Raw genomic sequence first — 18815 nt, 5'->3', positions numbered from 1 at the left:
AATGTGTTCTGTTTTGGAGAAATTCCCTTGGCTGCTGAGAAGACTGTGTATTGTGTAGCTACTAGAAGATATTCTCAGTAGATGTCTGTCTGTGAAGTGTGACCTATGGGGTTTCTATGTTAATTTTTGTTTGAATAACCTCTCTGTTGGTGAGAATGAAATATTGAAGTCTCTCACTATTATTGTGGTTGAGTCTATCAGTGCTGGTAAGTCCAGAAATATTTTCTGGTGCATATATGCTGACAACTGTGAATTTTTCTTTATAGATTGTTCTCTTAATTAATATAAAATGACCTTCTTTGTGTCTTTTGATTTTTAATTTGCAGTCTATTTTATCAGATATAACAATAGATACTCCTGCTTGCTTTCAGGGGCCATTTGTTTGGAAAATCTTGATCTATCCTTCAACACTAAAGCATATATTTTTCTTTGTCATTGAGCTATATTTTTTGTAGGCATCAATTGGTTCAGGTCTTTTCATTCCATATTACCATCCTATGTCTTGAATAACATGTCGAAACAATATTCTATTTTTCCATTTCTATTTATGTATCCAATCTATTCTATTTTATTTCTGTTTTGTTTACAGAAATATAAAGAAAATTATAGTAAGTGCCTATAATCTTCTCACTTTTCCTTCTAACTCTCCTTTATCAATACCTTGTATTAATTTGGTAGACTTGCTAAAGATTGATGAACCAATATGGATGCAATATTAACTAAAATCTTTAGGTTAGTCTCTTTCTGAGATTTTACACCCATATAGTGAGATGTAGCTACAACTACAGTATTATAGAGGATACTTTGGCTACTCTTAAAGTTTTCTCTGCCACTTATGTAATCATTCCTTTTTCCATCTCCATAGTTTTGATTGTGTATGTATGTGTGTGTGCATGTGCATGTGCCAGTCTTGGAGCTTGAACTCAGGGCCAGAGCACTGTCCCTGAGCTTCTTTTTGCTCAAGGCAGTCACTCTACCATTTGAGCCCTATTACCATTGCTGGCCTTTTCTGTTTATATGGTACTAAGGAATTAAATCCAGGGCTTCAAGCATGGTAAGCAATCACTCTACTGCTAAGGCACTTTCCCAGCTCCATAGTTATGATTTCTAAAAAAAAGTGTAAATGGAATTATATGGTAGGTAGCCTTTTCAAATTAGTAGCACCTTTCACTTAGTAATATTTAAATTTAATGCCATGCCTTTTTCTTTCTTTCTTTCTTTCTTTTTTTGGTGGGTCATGGGGCTTGAACTTGGCCTGGGCGCTATTTCTGAGCTCTTCAGCTCAAGGCTATCTCCCTACCCTTGAGCCAAGCCCCATTTCCCATTTTCTAGAGGATAATTGGAGATAAGAGTCTCAGATCCTTTTGTTCCTGGGCTGGCTTTGAACCTTGATCCTCAGATCTCAGTTTCCTGAGTAGCTAGGATTATAAGTGTGAGCCACCATGCCCGGCTGATAATCTATTTTTTATTACTACAATATTTCAATGCTTGAATATACTGCAGTTTATTTATCCACTCACCTATTGAAGGACATCTTGATTACATCCAAGCTTTGACACTTATAAATGGGAGTGCTGAGAGCATTTGTACATTGCCCTTCTCTTGCTTCTCCTGTCTTATTTTTAAATGATGGAGTTGTGTTTACAGACTATGATTCTGGATCTGATTGTCCAAACTACTATCTTAGGCACGTGCTTCTGAGTCTGCTCTTAAGCTACCGTCTACCCTTTACTTCCCATAGTCACACCTGTCTCCAACCTGTCTTTACCTTGAGTATAGGATAGGGGATTTGTTGCCATTTAGGGGCCTATGAGCCACAGTTACTTTATCATAACTTTCATAAAAGTATCATACAGATATTTTTAAAAATCCAGAGCCAGTACATCTCACAAGCCCATATATTCTTCATCCATTTCATGACTTTAGAGACATATGCCTTGAAATCTGAGAAACCTCATACTTGAGTATTGAAACCCCAGGAACTTATTTCCTGAAAATAACCACCCACAAAAAGTCATCCTGATTATTCATCCATCCCTCAGCCCTCCAGTTCTGTTCTTCCAGGAAGTCTGCCCTTCTACCTTGTCCACCAACCCCTTGTCATCTTCTCATTGGAAGCATCAATCCTTTACCTGCCCTTGTCAAATTTATTCTTCTTAAGACTAGGAGCATAAGAAGTAAGTTCCTTCAGCACTGAATTGCTCACTTTCTAAAATGACAAAGTACAGCTTTGTTCAGCTGCATAACTCACTGAGTTGAACATCTGAATTGTATATCTTTTTAGTCTTTCCCATGTGAGTGTTCTGGGTTTTTAATGATTTATCTTTGAGTTATGGGGTAGGGTAGATAAATATGTGTGCTAATTTTTAAAGTCTCTCTTCCTTCTGAGGATGCTGTACCTTTAATCATCATACAGTTCAGTCTGAGAACAGTGCCTCCATTGGATATGGGGGTATAAGGGGTTGAGGAAACAGATAAATAGCTCCCTGAATTATGAGTGTGTGTGTGTGTGTGTGTGTGTGTGTGTGTATTTGTGTACGTGTATATGATTTGTAAGATTATACCCATTTATGGTATATATTTATTATATTCTATTTAGGAAAACATTGAACCAATATCAGAATACTGTTCCAGAATAAACAATGGATTTTGGCTATATTATTTATACATGATGACCAGGAAACTAAATTTGTCAGTTTAAGGAGACAGAACTCTTGACTAGCAGAATTCTATTTGATAAATGATACTTCCTCAAAGTCTTTTATTATTTGGCAATAAATCTCATCTCCATTTTTTCTCCTTCATTGTTTCTTTTTTTGGAAGGTAAATTTTAAGTTATGTATTTTTTTCACCTAAAGTGCTATGCAGACTCAATATTCTCCAGGGGATTATGTAACTTTTAGGCTTTGTGGCAGATTTTTTTTCTTTGTCAGTTGTGGGTTTTGAACTCAGGGCCTGGGTGTTGTCCCTGAGCTCTTTTGCTCAAGGCTAGTGCTCTATTACTTTGAGCCACAGCACCATTTCTGGTTTTCTAGAGGTTAACTGGAGATAGAGTCTCATGAACTATCCTGCCTGGCTGGCTTTGAACAGTTATCAGCCTCCTAAGTAGCTAGGATTATAGGCTGGAGCAGACTTTTTGGTTGATTGTTTTTCTTTCTGTTATCAGTGAAAATACTTACAGGAGGCATAAAGAAAACAATTAGCGATGGCTTAGTGGCACAGTAACAACAATTGTATGGTAGAGGCTATATATGTGGGGTGAGGGGTATTGTCACCAGATGCAGGCAACCAATTCTGGTGGCCAGAGAATTGTAGTCTCATTGGAGAAAGAATTCAAGGATGAATACAGGAGAATATATACATATATATTTTTATAAAAGAGCAGGTTTAGTCATGCAAAGCAAAGCAAAGTATGTCCTCCAGATGATATAGTGGACAGTCTCAAGAAGGACCTTGAGAGCCGTGAGTTGTCGCTCATGCCTGTAATCCTAGCTACTCAGAAGGCTGAGATCTGAGGATCAAAGTTCAAAGCCAGCCTAGGCACAAAAGAACCTGAGACTCTTATCTCCAATTAACCTCTAGAAAACGGGAACTGGGGCTTGGCTCAAGGGTAGGACAGTAGCCTTGAGCTGAAGAGCTCAGGGATAGCACCCAGGCTGAGTTCGGACCATGACACTGGAAGTCCTAAACCTCAAGCTTTTACTGGAGTCAACAGACATGGGGTGGTTAACACAAAACCAGAGTACTGTACAATTCATTTTTGAATTGAGCCACATCCTTAGCTCCTGCTTTACATTGACTCCAGCAATTCATGGCCTTGGCTGGTCAGAGCAAGGCTGTCATTTTCCACTAGATATGGAAATGATGCATGCATGCTATGAGTCATTTTGTTACCATCAGCAGCCAAAATAATACTTCTTATCATTATGTCATCATTCTCAGCCATGAAGTTTCCCCATTCCAGCCTAACTCCTGTGTAAGGTGTGTAAGGTGACAGTCAATTTTACCTTTCAAAGCTATAATGAAAAATCACAGATCATTTTGTAGAGACAGTTGAATGCAGTCTGGCCTCCAGGCAGACTTTTTGCTGTCCTTCCTGTCAGTCTTTTTGTTTCCTTTTCTCTAGCATAGAATGAGAGGTTCTGTGAGGTGAGAAATGTTCTTTCCTCTGTGATAGTGAGGGGCCTTAATGGGGACCTGTCTCCCAGGATGTCTCTTACCCTAATCCACTGCTGATCTCCCTTGTATTCCCTTGTAGACCTCGAGAAGCTTCAGGGAAAATACCAGGCAGTGTTCATCCCAAATGTGGTTAAGGGTATTCCTTGCCTTCTGACCTCAACACCTTCCTTAGTGTTTGGACTTCTATCTCCCTTAAGGTTTACATAGCAGGCCTAATACTCCAGGAAAAAGAATTGAAATCAAATAGGCAGAAGAAAAAAGAAAAACCCAAAGAAACAAACACAAACCCCTCAGTGATCACGAGCAATGCTTCTTTTTAAGTTTGCAGATTTTCTATAAATAAAACTGTTTCTCTAAAGCTTCTCCTGTTCCCTGGCTTTCCTTTCCCCCCGCCCCCCACCAGGATTAGCTGATTCATCAGCATCACTCATAATGGTTTTTTACTGGTGGTGCCAGGCCTGTGTTCACCATTTGAGTACAGTAGGAAAGGCACAATGGTTGCATTTCATTAACTGAAATGCTTATTGTGTGAGCATCTGTTCCCTTTTTACTGGGTGACATCCAGAAATAGTGTGTGTTGGAATGAGGGTGGTGTAGGCGCCTGCATGAAGCTGATCTTGCTCTTTATTTTGAACCCAATCCTATAAGACAGCAGGCTTTGTTTCTGTCTGGGAAGCTTTTTCAAGGCTTTTCCATACCTTTAGCAACTCATGATTTCCATTAGGTTGCACCGACATTTGAGCTATTATACAAACTCTTCTTCTGTTGTTACATGCATTTGGTACCCAAAAGTCACATTGCTAATGGATTAGGACTGACCATGAAGTTGTGAGGCAAATTGCCCATCTACTTATGTAGATTATTTACATAATTTAGTAACTGAAGCTGAGGACCGATCTACTTTGGTAAAGGTCCATCTATGTGGTGAACAATTTTCTTTTGCTTTTTCTTTTCTAACAGGAATTTATCCAGAAATTTTGATTTGGGGCACTGTGTTTTGGGGTTTTTTTTGTCACAATGAAAGATTGCAGGTGCTTTAGGATGTGTTTCTCAGGTGAAACCCATGCTGTATTCCCTCCCTTCATTAGTAATGTGGCAATTTTGTTTGGAAAAGTGATTGCCTGCAGTGGTGGATGTTTTAGGTAGCTGGTGTGATACAATCTAGCTATGTCTTGTGTTGGTTTTCTTTGTGAGATTTACTTCCAAGCTGTGACTTTTAAATAACTTTTAAAAATAATCAATTTATAGGAGACTAATATGACCATCTATCCCTCCCTCTACCCCTAATTCTAGAGGTGGCTGTGATTATCCAGATTTAAAACACAACAGAAGAGGCCTAAATAGCTATCAAGGAAAGGTCTTTTTTCTCTCAGGCTTCTGCTTTATTGGCTCATTGGCTTTTAGGATAGTGCTTAGTAGAGGTTGATTTGTCTCATCTGGTGAATTGGGGATCCCTTTCCTTCCTCATCATTCTAAATCTAGCCTGAAAACTGTCAACTTGGCTGCATATCTTTTAAACTCCCACAAGGACCATCTGCTGTTTTATTTATTTACTTTTAATTGTCATTCTTTTTTGTGGCACTGGGTTTTGAACTTATGGTTTCACCCTTACTAGGCAGATAGTCAGCCTAGAGCCATGACTCTAGCTCCTTTATGTTTGGGCTAGTGTGTGTGTGTGTGTGTGTGTGTGTGTGTGTGTGTGTGTGCACGCCAGTGCTGGAGCTTGAAGTGAAGGGCTTTTTCTTGTGATCTTTTTGTTGTTGTTGTTGTTCAAAGCTAGCATTCTACCACTTGAGCCAGAGCTTCTTCTTCTTTTGGAGATAGAGTCACATGAATTTTCTTGCCTGAGTTGGCTTCAAACCACAATTCTCAGATTTCAGCCTTCTGAGTCAACCAGGATTATAGGCGTGAGCAACCAGCATCTGGCTTACCCTGGCTGTTTTTTAGACTAGGACTTGTTTTTTGCCAAAGTGAGCTTGTACTATGATTCTTCTGTCTGTACTTCTTGCTATAGCTGATTATGACAGGTATACACTATCACATCTAGCTTCTGTTGAAATATGACTTGTCAACATGTTTTCCCTGGTTAGCCTTCAACAATGACCTTCCTGATCACATCCTCTTAACAGCTAAAATTATGGGCATATCCTGATCTTACTTATTGTTGTTGGTCCTGGGGCTTGAACTCAGTTGCGTGGTGCTGTCTTGAGCTCTTTTGCTTAAGGCTAACACTCTTATTACTTTGAGCCACAGCTCCACTTCCAGGTTCCTGGTAGTTAACTGGAGATAAGAATCTTATGGACTTTCCTGCCAGGGCTGGCTTTGATCTCAGCCTCCTGAATAGCTGGGATTACAGGCATCAGCCACTGGCACCTGGCCATATCCTGATTCTTTCACTTTAGTGTGCAACATGTCTTATCATTTGGTTTTTACTGAGTCACTGAAGTTTTGTGCCTCCAAGCCATCACAGTAGATGTCCTCAGCAGCACAGTGAGGACTTCCCTGTGTCACAAGCACACCAAGGATAAACTTGCTTCTTTCTCAGGCTTTCATCTCTGGAATATCTTAGTATCTGTCCTCAGTTTTCAAGATAAATCAAATGTAAACCATTTGACCAATCGCCCAGCCCTCTAGGCACTTAGGTTCTTTTGAGCCTTTATTAAGCTCCTTAGACTTTTGTTAACTATACATCTAATCATCTCACCATCCATCCATCCATTTATCCATCCATCCATCCATCCATCCATCCATCCATCCATCCATCCAAAAAAAGAAAGGTTTATTGATACCTACTGTGTACCAGACACAGGATATGTCAGTGAACTAAACAACCAAGATGTTTTTTTGCCCTCGAGGAACATACATTCTAATTAAGGAGATGGTAACAGTACAAGTTAAATAGTGTAATAATTTAGAAAAGAGAAAATGATATGTTTATGGGAAGTCGTATATGGTTGAGTAGATAGAGGTATAAGATGCCAAACATATGAAATGGTCAGGCCTTAGTGACAGGTACTGAAGTCCCATTGTGATAATTACAGTAATTTTATGTGGCCTTCTCCTTCCTTCCCAGATAAAAAGACAGAGGCTAGCCGTGCGCTTTGCACCAACAGAATTTGGCATAAAATGCCTTGAGTGTTCTCAGTGTTCTATAATTGGTCAAATGGAAATGTGTGCAAAGAGGTTGTTTCAGGCTCATAGGACATTAGAGTTACGAGGCCCTTTACATAACTTAGTACCAGGAGCCATAGCATGAGGAGAGGGAAGGAAGAAGGGGTAGGGAAGAATGTGAGTGATTCTATAGTTAGAATGGCCATGATCAAGAAATCTACTAACAACAGATGCTGTAGGCGATGAGCCAGGAGGGATCACTACTACACTGTTGGTGCGAGTGCAAACTCCTTCAACCACTATGGAAAGCAGTATGGCAGTTCCTCAAAAGACTAAACATAGAACTCCCCTATGACCCAGCAATTCCACTACTTGGCATTTACCCAATTGTCCAGAAACAAGGACATACTAAATCCACTAACACAACGATGTTCATTGCAGCACTATTTACCATAGCAAAGATATGGAACCAACCCAGATGCCTCTCAGTTGATGAATGGATCAACAAGATGTGGTATTTGTACACAATGGAATTCTATGCTGCTGTCAGAAAGAATAACATTGCCCTGTTTGTAAGGAAATGGAAAGACTTAGAAAAAAATCATATTAAGTGAACTAAGCCAGGCCCTGAGCTCAAGCCCAGGACTGGCAAAAAAAAAAAAAAAAAAAAAAAGAAACAAGAGCTTTATCTTGAGTGATTGTTGTCCTTAATGTACTATGTTATCTCTCATCTCTTTTGCTGTCCCTTGGTTATCTCATATTGTGATAGTATTTCACCTTGTTATCTGATATATTGGATGTATGCATATTTGGTTATTTGAAATTGGATAGGGAAACGGGGAAAACAAGATGAGGGGCAGGGATGGGAGTAGGGAAATGGGGACCAAGACACAAGAAATGTATTTGAAGTAATGCACCCTCTATTTGGTGAATTTAATGTAACCTTTCTATTAAGTACAATAAAAAATATATGGAAAAAAAGAATGTGAGTGATTACTTCTACCTCCACACACATATTCATTTCAACTAGTTTTATTGTACTTATACTTCTGTGTGCAGATTTGTGAAGGAAGTGTTCTAAAGTTAAAACAATTTGATCTAAATCAGCTCCCTTATTTTTGAGTTCAAACTCCAGACCTACCAATTATACATTATATGCAGAGAGAGAGAGAAGAAGAAGAAAAGAAGTTTAACTCTCTGAGATGGCTTCCTTACTATCTTATTAACTTAATATGAGAATCTACAGGGACAGCCAGGAAAATACAGTTGGTATATTGTAATGTCAGTGTTATCATATTCTTTCCCCTTTCCTGCCACTACTGTAAGCATATTGGTTGTTTCTGAATTCCAAGAAGCACTGAGGATCATTGCAGGCACAGGGTACCTCCAGTTTCCACATAATGCATTCTCCTTTTTCTCTGCATTCTGTCAGGCTTCTTTCTACATGAAGTTTCATTTGAAGCTATAATTCCTATGACATAGGAAAAATTCAAAAGTAACTAATGTAGCACAAGTTTCGCAAATGAAAATGAAAATTAAAGTATGTGTATGTTTGAAATGCTGATATTTATCTGTGATTATGGAGATGAATTGTTACAGAATGTTAGGGAGCTGATTGGCTGAATACCTGGTTTCAGATGAGTTTCCTAAATGGAGGCACTCTGAATAGAGTGGCTTGAACCAAATATACTGAAATTTATTATGGAAATCATTCTCAAGGCATTTCATTTTTTCTGACTGTGTTTGTAACTGATGGTTTATTGTAAATGGTATCTGGCATGACAGTGCTTTGTTTCTTGTTTTCATATTTTAGTGCACTTACATTTCAATTGACCAAGTTCTGAGAACCCATGCCATAGTGATAAGCAGACCTGCCTGGCTTTGGGGAGCCGAAATGGGAGCTAATGAACATGGAGTATGCATAGCCAATGAAGCCATCAATACCAGAGAACCTGCTGCTGAGACAGAAGCCTTACTGGGGATGGATCTAGTCAGGTACCATGCGATGATTCTTTGAAACAACTGTGTAGAAGTGTTTGGAACTGGGAACAGGATGGATTTCCTTCTAAGCCTCACATTCTCATAATACAGTCCTCCTAAAGATGATGTGTGCGTCTTCATAGAAATTGTGAGAGAAAAAGAGTAGATTGCAATGGAACATTATCCTGCACTGTGGTATAATAGGATGACCTTAAAAGTATACCAAGTATAAGAAGCAGACATAAAACTGACCTATTCTATTATTCTCTTTCTATGAGATATACAGAGGAGGAAAATTCATAGAGGCAGAACGTAGACTAATGATTGCCTAGAGTTGGAGTGGGGGCAGAGGAGTGAAGAGTGATTCCTAATGGATATGTTTTTTTTTTTTTTTTTTTTTTTGCGGGGCGGGGTTAGTCTTGAAAATGTTCTAAACTTAGTGGTAATAGTGATACAACTTTGCGTATAGGTTTAACTCACCCAACTGCAGTGTAAAGGTTGAACTTTATTGTATTTGCAATATACTATTACTGTGAAAGAAAAGGTTTAAGGTGAAAAGAAATCAAACCCTGAAACAAAAAGGAACACAGAGCACTTCCTTTCTCCCCACTCTATATCTCAGTTGTCTTTTCTTCCTTTTATTCTTTCTCCCAACCTCCATGTTCCAGAAGGAGCTTGATGTAGGTACTGGGAGGGGTAGGGGGTCTGTGTCTGTCTGTTTGCTGATTTCCATGTTATAAGCCATGAGTATTGACACCTAAAGGGTGAATAACATCTAAATTTTGAAAGAATGGCTATAGGAAATGGTAGGAACAAAGCAAATTTTCTAAGTGGCTTTCTTTTCAAGGAAATAATCATATTAAATGGAATCATGCCATAGTTGATTGAAGAGTAAGCTGAGAGTTGACAGTCTTAGTTTAAAGAGTAAATATATCAAGTTATATTTCTTTTGAGTCATGTTATAACTGTTTTCAACATGAGGTTTAGATGGGATATCTTCTGAAGAACTTCCTAAGTCTAACCTCCTATGAGAAGGAAAAGAGGTTTAACGTTTATTTATTCATTATTTCATTATCTTTAAATAATTGTACAAAGAGTCTTTAATTCAGAAAATCAGTTTATTAGTACAATATATACAATACAACAGATCAATGTCATTCCTTCCTGACACTGTTTTTTTCTTCTTCTTTTATTGTAATGTATAAAGGGGATACAGTTATATTCGCCAGATAGTAGGCGCATTACTTCTCACACATTGATACTCCTCATGTTTTTGTCCCCATTTCCCTCTCTCTCCTCCCTCCCAATCATCTGGTTTTCCCCTCTTCCCTTTCCTATTTCAAATAAACAAACATATATGCAATAAGCCAGGCAACAAAGTCAGATACTATAACAGATACTGTTACATATTGTTACAGATACTGTAACAATATGTTACCAAAGGGCAACAAAAGAAAAGAGAAATAACATAGTACATTAAGAACAACAATTACACAAGGTAAAGTTCTTGTTTCCATATCCTAGAGATCCTTTCATTTCGCCTCATCCTGTATGACCTTATGTATCTAGGTTTTGTGCTATTGTATTCCTCTGCTAGGAGAGTCCTAGGTGCTGACACTGATTTTCCTAAGGGGAAAGTTTATCTTTTTACTGGAGCCTCTGTGACTCATTGCTTCTGCCAACCTGACAGGAACACTCTCTGGGTAAACCCTGGCCTTAATTTTTTTTTTTTTGCCAGTCTTGAGGCTTGAACTCAGGGCCTGAGCACTGTCTTTGGGCTTTCTCAAGGCTAAAACTCCTCCATTTGAGCCACAGTACCACTTCCAGCTTTTTCTATATATGTAGTATCGAGGAATTGAACTCGGTATGCATGTGAGGTAAGCACTCTACCATGGGCTAAACTCCCAGCCCGACCCTTTGCCATTATGCAGTTCTTACCTTTCCTTGTTGTTCTTGGTTCTTATTAACATGGAACAGATTGCTCAAACTAGAAACAAGAGAGAAAGGCAAATGTATGAGAAGTAATGTTCCTACTACCTGGTGAATGTAATTGTAATCCCTCTACCCCAAAATAAGATAATAAAATAAAATAAAGGCAAATATTTACCATCAATTTTGTCTTGACTCAAATAACAAAATGCATAGAATGACAAAAGCTTTGAATTTATGTTTTGACAGCTCTCCCAGTCATTATTAACCTCTGTACATAATAGTCTGAAAACAAAGAATTAGCCATAAAAAATGTGACTTTTAAATCTATGATTATAATCTTGTGTTTTGAATCGTTACATTTACAGTATAGGATTTATAGAATTGGCAAAGATCATTGTGTTGATTTTAATTTCTAAGGGATGATGATCTGTCTTGAGTAATTATTAGGAGGCATTTCTCAAATATATTCTTTGTGCTAGATTCTGAGGTGACATGAAGAAACTCAAAACTCTTTAAGGATTTTATTCTATATGCAAGGAGAAGACAAAAAACTGAGCAATGGAAATTTCAAGGAAAATTTAAGGCTTTTAATAGGAGAGAGATGACTCATGGAGTTCTAAGATAAGATGTCATATGAATGGTACTGTGTTTTAGGGTATGGCTATGGCAACACTGTTGGGTCCTTGGAGATTGTCGCAGACATATTTGAGATGCTTTGAGAAAATGTGATTGCTGCAAGACTGTAGAATGGACACAAAGAAGATATATTTGACATATAATTGGTATTGTGATATTAGCAAGGCCTGGCATAATGACACATGTCTTTTGCATTTATCTTGCTTTTGTGCTCCCTCTTTTCCTCCCCCCCTCTCAGATTCATATCTCCAGCTCCAGACTTATTTTGTGTTAATTGCTTTTTGAGAGATTATTAATAAGCATTTCCCAAATGCCAGGAAGAAATTTTTTTTTCCTGAGACTGGCAGACTCTTCATAATGAAATGACATGTATCTCCACAGTGAGTGGGGCTTTGCCTCCAGTGTCTGCGATAGGGTGTGGTCTCAGCATTGTTAGATATGATCAGCCAAGCCTATAAGATTTTAAGGGTCCATTTCATGCTAACAAATTCCTGAAAGCAACTCTTAGGCTAGAAAGCCTAAAATAGTAATCTCCAGGGAAGCTCTAAGTGAGTTCTTTGTTTTGGCTCCACAAATCAAGGCTTGAATGGTAGGTTCTAAGGTAGTGGTTCTCAAAACATGTCTTGTGAAAAAGCTCTGCCTAGGGATTTCTTAGACATGCAAATTCTCAGTCTCCATCTCTTCACTACTGAATCTTGGTGTGTTCAGTCTGTTTAACAAGAGCGGGGATGTCACAATGAAAGTGGAGAACCACTGCTGCAGAGGAAACTCTTTGTATTGGCTGAACTTTTCAACTAGGGGCTCAGTATCTCCCTCAATGCTGCTGTTTGTAACCCCAGTACTTGCTTGTCCTAATGTGCTGCCGGCTTTTTCCTGGACAGCTTCTGGGAGAGTAGGCTATTCACATTTTGCATTCTACTTTGAAGCTCTGTTTAAATGTAGCTGATTATTCAAAGAATATTGTTGCTGCCCCTTATGTACTCAGGCACTTTTTGCTTTCCCACTGCATATCAAGTTCACGTTGTTTAAAAAGAGGGGGCATACGTGAATGACAGCAATTCAAATAGGCATTACCTAAAATAAAGGCACAGTTTGCTCCTTAGACACTTACGAGAATGCAAGTCTTAGGCAATCATGTGAGAATTCATTTCTGGTAAGTGTGGATGCTAGAGTCTAAACTGTTTTGTGCTTTTCTTTATATCTTTTCTTCTTTTGATTTACAATTTTTTTTCTTTTCTTTTTTTTCTTTTTGCTGGTACTGGGCCTGGGCACTGTCCCTGAGCTTCTTTTGCTTAAGGGTAGCACTCCACTTTGAGCTGCAACACCACTTCTGGCTTTTTCTGATTAGTTTATTGGCGATAAGATTCTCAGCCTTTCCTACCAAGGCTGGCTTTGAGCCTCAGATTCTCAGATTTCAGTCTCCTGAGTAGCTAGGATTATAAGCATGAGTGACTTCATGTTGGCTTTACAAATCTTTTTAAGATTCACAATTAAACTTTTTTCCATAAAGAAAAGAAACATGAACACACAGTTAAACAGAAAAAAACTAATAAGGATTAGAATTTATTTTCTGATATCAGTGGGTCTCTTACAACTTCAGGTCTGTCTGTTGTGATAATGTTTCTGGGCCTCAATATGGAAGAGAACCATGGGGCTTCAGCCTTCTTGGTATACGGGGCCATGTTTAATAATCTACTAGGAGCCTGGAGGGGTAAGGTATCCTTTTCCTGATATTCCCATGTGTAGATGTGTTATACATAAAACTGAGTTTTTAGACGATAGGTCAAATACCAGGAGTCCTAAGTTATGTCTGATAACTTAACCCTCCCCACACACAAAATAAAAAGACAGGGAAAGGAGATTTATTATATGAGAGCCATGGGAAGATAGCACTGTAGTACATCTTCAGCCATTTTCCAACTTACAGACCTTGGTTAAATAGGGAGAATTAGAGGCAGGTAATGAGAAACATGTTAATAGTTAGCCCAGTCTTTGTCTCTGGAGGAGATCCAGAGGAGTTATTACTTTATTACTGGAGCAGGACAGGCACAAGATGCTCTCCTAGATTTTTGACTGTTTGGACGAGATGATGAAGACATTGCTGGTTTGAGAGGCAGTATGCCTCCCAAACAAAATGGTTATCAATGAATCTGGTCTTTCTTGGTGACTCCAGCAGAAAATAGCTTAGATCAAGGATCACAAATACAAAGTTGGGGGAACATCTTTTAAGTTGCCTTTTATATGAACTCTCCCACTGTGATAGATTTCAAGATGCTTAATGAAGGATAATCCCTGAACTTTGCTCTCTGAGCTGGTACTGGCTAGCTTCTCAAGGTCACCATTTTCTCTCTTTGTGTTGTGCCTCTTCCTTTTGCATAACTGCTTTATGTTTCTTCTTTTGCTGACTTTTGCTCTTCTAATTTTCTAATGTTGGCATTAAAATTCAGTAAATCTCAGTATTTCAATCCGTCAGCCTCTGCATGTGACATGTACTAAATCCTTTGAAAGGAAATTGGGGGAAAAATCTGGAAATACTTAAGTTTGTTTTTAGGTTGCTACAAAATGTGAGAACTCACAGATCATAGAAAAGAGTCCCGGTCAATACTATTAGGAGGGTGAAACCTATATAATCAAAGCCACTGCCTCCTGAACACTGGGAAGATATGCTTCTTTTTGTTTATTATTTCATTTAATCCTCACAAAGCAGTAAAGTAGCTCCTATTCTCTTATGTTTGATAGATTAGGAAACTGGAGCTATAAGTGACTTAAGGGGCTTGCCTGAGCCCCAGGCCTGGAAGACAGCTGAGTCAGGGATACCAATGCCTTCTAAATTCCAGGAAGGGGGTGAGAATGGCATTCCTCTCTCTTTTTTTTTTTTTTTTGCCAGTCCTGGGCTTAAGCTCAGGGCCTGAGGACTGTCCTTGGATTTTTCTCAAGGCTAGAACTTTACCACTTGAGCCTCAGCACCACTTCTGGCTTTTTCTAAGTATGTGGTACCAAGGAATCAAACCCGGGTCTTCGTGCATGCTAGGCAAGCACTCTACCACTAGGCCAAACTCCCGGCCCCAAATGATAGAGGACTAGTTTTTTTTTTTTTTTTTTTTTTTTTTTTTGCCAGTCCTAGGCTTGGGCTCAAGGCTTGAGCACTGTCCTTGGACTTTCTCAAGGCTAGTACTCTACCACTTGAGCCTCAGCACCACTTCCGGCTTTTTGCTATGTATGTGGTACCGAGGAATTGAACCAGCGTCTTCATTCATGCTAGGCAAGCACTCTACCACTAGGCCAACTCCCGGCCTCCTCTCTGTATTAGATCACACTGTGCTTCTGTCAGTGAGATGAGAAGTTCAGGACAATGAGAGATTCAGATAAGTCAGAAAATAGCATACACTGCTCCCCCCAGTCCACCCCCACCCCCCAGTCAAAAATGAAATGGTAACAAATTTAATTTAAGGTTGGAGTGCCATTTATTTATGATGCATGAATCAGGGAAAGGAGCTCCAACCAGGCAAAAGTTCAGATATATTATGTGATCGGTTTAAGGTCATATTAAGAACAACATTCATGCCATCTTTAAAAACTTTATTAATTGGTTGAGGATGTGAGATTCATGTTTCACTTCAGATAAAATATGTATTCTTTTGAAAAGTGAAGCTGTAAACCATTTAATACATGTGGGCTGAGAGGAGGGAAATAATATTGAAAAAGGCTTGTCTTCACTAACAGTTCATTTCTTTTTTTATTGTTCGGATAATGTATAGAGGGCTTACAGTTACATTTGTCAGGTAGTGGGTACATTACTTCTCACACATTGATACCCTTCTCATATTTTTGTCCCCATTTCCCTCCCCTCACCCCTCCCAATCATCTTGTTTTCCCCCTTCCCTTTAACAGTTCATTTCTAATGAGTTCCAAGGGAAAATGACAAGCACAGAAGACAATGACTGGTATCCAAGTGCATTTATTACTAGTTGTCTTACCATGCTTGGGATTTTATAGCAGAATAGTATAAACAGGGTGTTTTAAAATAAGAGATATTGATATTTTCTATGAGTACATAGAAAATAAAACATTAAGATGTCAAAAAATCCAAAATCAAAATGTGGATCTACTTTCTCATTTTTAGAAGCAGAAAGTTTCTTAGAAAACATTGTTCCCAGTTATGCTTTAATCACCCCACCTTGACCCCCAAAGACTCTACCTCCTAATGCCACTGCATTGTGTGCTAGGATTTCTACCTATGAATTATGACACAACAGAAACAGGCCAAAATATTTACCATAGAATAGTAGAGATCTGTACAGGGCAGAGGTTTCCTAAATGGTAGGCAGGAGGCAGCATAGACCAGAGGAAAGGGGTCTGGCAACAGCCAGAGTTGACTTGGCCATCTCCATTGAACATGGTCAACAAACCAAAAGAAGGGACTGATTTTCCTTTCTAGGGAGAGAGATATTGGTTCATATTTTTCTGAGTGGATTTTATTTGGAAGATGGCCAAAGAGAAAACCATCTTCATAATTTCTAATTGGATGTATGAGAGAAGTGTTCGGGGTGATGCTAACCCATATACGTGTTGGTGTGAATATTTAACATGTTGACACACACTGACATGCTTCTTGGCTTAGGCGCATCCCAGCTTTTGGTTGCTGTAGTAATGATCATGCAATGGTCTGAAATAATTGAGCTATACTTCTGGTTTCCCGATTTAGGCTTGGTTTAGAAAGAGCGACAACAGCCAAAGAAGCCTTAGATGTCATCGTCTCTTTGCTGGAAGAACATGGGCAAGGTGGGAATTATTATGAAGATGCAGATTCCTGCCACAGCTTCCAAAGCGCGTATCTGCTTGTGGATCGTGATGAAGCCTGGGCACTGGAAACTGTAGGAAAATACTGGGCTGCAGAAAAAATCACAGGTGAGTGGGTGTAGGAGGAAAGAATTATTCTTAAAAATATTTTCTTTCTTTCTTTCTTGTTCTATTTATTGTGGTGCTGGGGTTTGATCTTAGAACTTTGCACTTGCTATGTAGGCACTCTGTTGCTTGAGCTGTGACTCCAGTTCTTTTTGTTTTAGTTACTTAGTTAAAATTTATTTTAAAGGTTATTTTTTGTCCATGAACTTTTGTTTCTTAAGGCTATCTCTACCACTTCATTCATAGCACCACTTCTCAATTTTTCTGAGTAGTTTATTGGAGATAAGAGTGAGTCTCATCGTATTGGATAAGACTAAGTGAAATGAACTCTAGGATATGGAAACAAGAGGTTTATCTTTTGATTGTTGTTCTTAATGTACTATGTGAAGTCATTTCTTTTCTCTTTTTTTCCTCTTATGGTAAATCTCATGTGGTTACTGTATCTGACTTTGTTAACTGGCATATTGTAAATACATTTATTTGTTTATTTGGAATAGAGAATGGAAGGGGGAAAACAAGATGACTGGGAGTGGGTGGGGGGAGGGAAAGGGGGACAAAAACATGGGAAGGGTTATCAAGATTTGAGAAGTAACGCACCCACTACATGACAAATGTAACTGTAAACCCTCTATCCATTACCCCAACAATAAAATACAGTTGTTTTTTTTTTTTTGTAAAACGTGAGTCTCATGGACTTTTCTGCCTAAGGTGGCTTAGAATCAAGATCTGGCTTTCAACCTCAGATCTCAGCCCCCTGAGTGAGCAGGATTACATGTGTGAGCCACCAGGGCCTGGCTTGCTCTCGTTTTTTTTTTTTTTTATTAAAATATTTTATTAACCCTGATATTTTTACATCATATTTTAAATGCCGTGTTTAATAAACAAATATTCAAGAATGGAATCTCTCTATGCAATCACTGGCACATAAATTTTAGAACATAATTAAAATTATTGCTCTCATTAATTCTTGAGACACAATCTTGCTTTTGTTCAGGCCAGCCTTCACTGTAAGCCTCCTGTTTGTGCTAGGATGATAGGCAAATGCTAGTGTGGTCAGCTTTTGGTTCAATAGGGTTTCAACAACTCTTTCCCCAGGCTAGCCTAGAACTATGATTCCTTGATCTCAGTGTCCCAAGTAGCTAGGATTACAGGAGTGAGCCACGAGGTATGGCTTAATGGTGAAGCGCTTTGAGGACAGGAAAGACTGAGGGAGCTCTGGGTGACATACAGGGTCCAACCTTTTTGCTATGGCAGACTCTGTGTGCTGCCTTTTTTTGCTAAGGCACATCTCTTACTTCTACCATCTGTTTCCAGAAGTGAACCTGGAATCTTCTGAGCCAGAACGTAGGAATGGCAACACTTGACATTTCATATATTCTCTTTGTTTTTTGAGCGGCATCCATTTCCAACTTAACAGCAGCTCCATGACTTGAACACTCTTAATGGCCTAAGGGAATGGTGATTCTTCCTTCATTTATAAGAGGTCACCAACTCCCTTCAATAGGTAGCCACGGATCTGTGGATCTGTAGCTGTTGTACTCAGAGAATGGATCTGTAGGAGAGTCATTGACTGCCACTTGGGGCTATATAGGCCATTTCTCTGTGAAATAATGGTCCAGGAAAAGCAGAGAAGTTGGTGATCTACACAAAAGGACTTAATGCTATGTGGCCTTTGCAAAATCTTACTTCTTAAGCAGTGTTAAGGAAGAAAATGTTAAAATAGGAATGGTAGCCTTACAGCATTTTCTCAGCACCTTCCCATTCCTGATGTGATGGGATCCCAGGATACATTAAAGGACTTCTTTAAAATTTGTTTTTATTTTAAAATGTTATATTGTTATTATAAAGCTGTTACAGTTGCGTAAGTCAGGTTCAGAGTATGTTTGTACTTGGAAAATGTCCTTTGGGTTAAATGATCCTAAAAGGACTACATAATTCTGAGAGAGAAGGTGATGCACCTCTTACTTCCTTAGGACAAGATGGAAAATACATAGCATATACACTGCTATTTTCCTTTCTTGTGGCTCTAGCAAACATGACTAGTAGATTTCTGCACTACCTCTTTTTTTGTA

The 18815-nt window shown here is 38.8% G+C and overlaps 1 protein-coding gene across 1 annotated transcript in view; it reads left to right on the top strand.

The window, feature by feature from the left end:
- Scrn1 (secernin 1) overlaps positions 1–18815 on the top strand; it is a 57623-nt gene that overhangs the window by 23829 nt on the left and 14979 nt on the right. Inside the window, exons 3-4 of the mRNA XM_090332820.1 lie at positions 9104–9285; positions 16544–16746. Coding sequence (XP_090188946.1) covers positions 9104–9285; positions 16544–16746 — 385 coding nt within the window. The remainder of the gene's footprint in view (positions 1–9103; positions 9286–16543; positions 16747–18815) is intronic.

This window comes from Megascapheus bottae, chromosome 5 (assembly GCF_031878675.1).
Source record: "Megascapheus bottae isolate mThoBot1 chromosome 5, mThoBot2.hap1, whole genome shotgun sequence".
Classification (NCBI taxonomy): Eukaryota; Metazoa; Chordata; class Mammalia; order Rodentia; family Geomyidae; genus Megascapheus; species Megascapheus bottae.
Note: the sequence above shows the minus strand (reverse complement) of the source record. Positions and strands in the feature narration are given on the sequence as shown.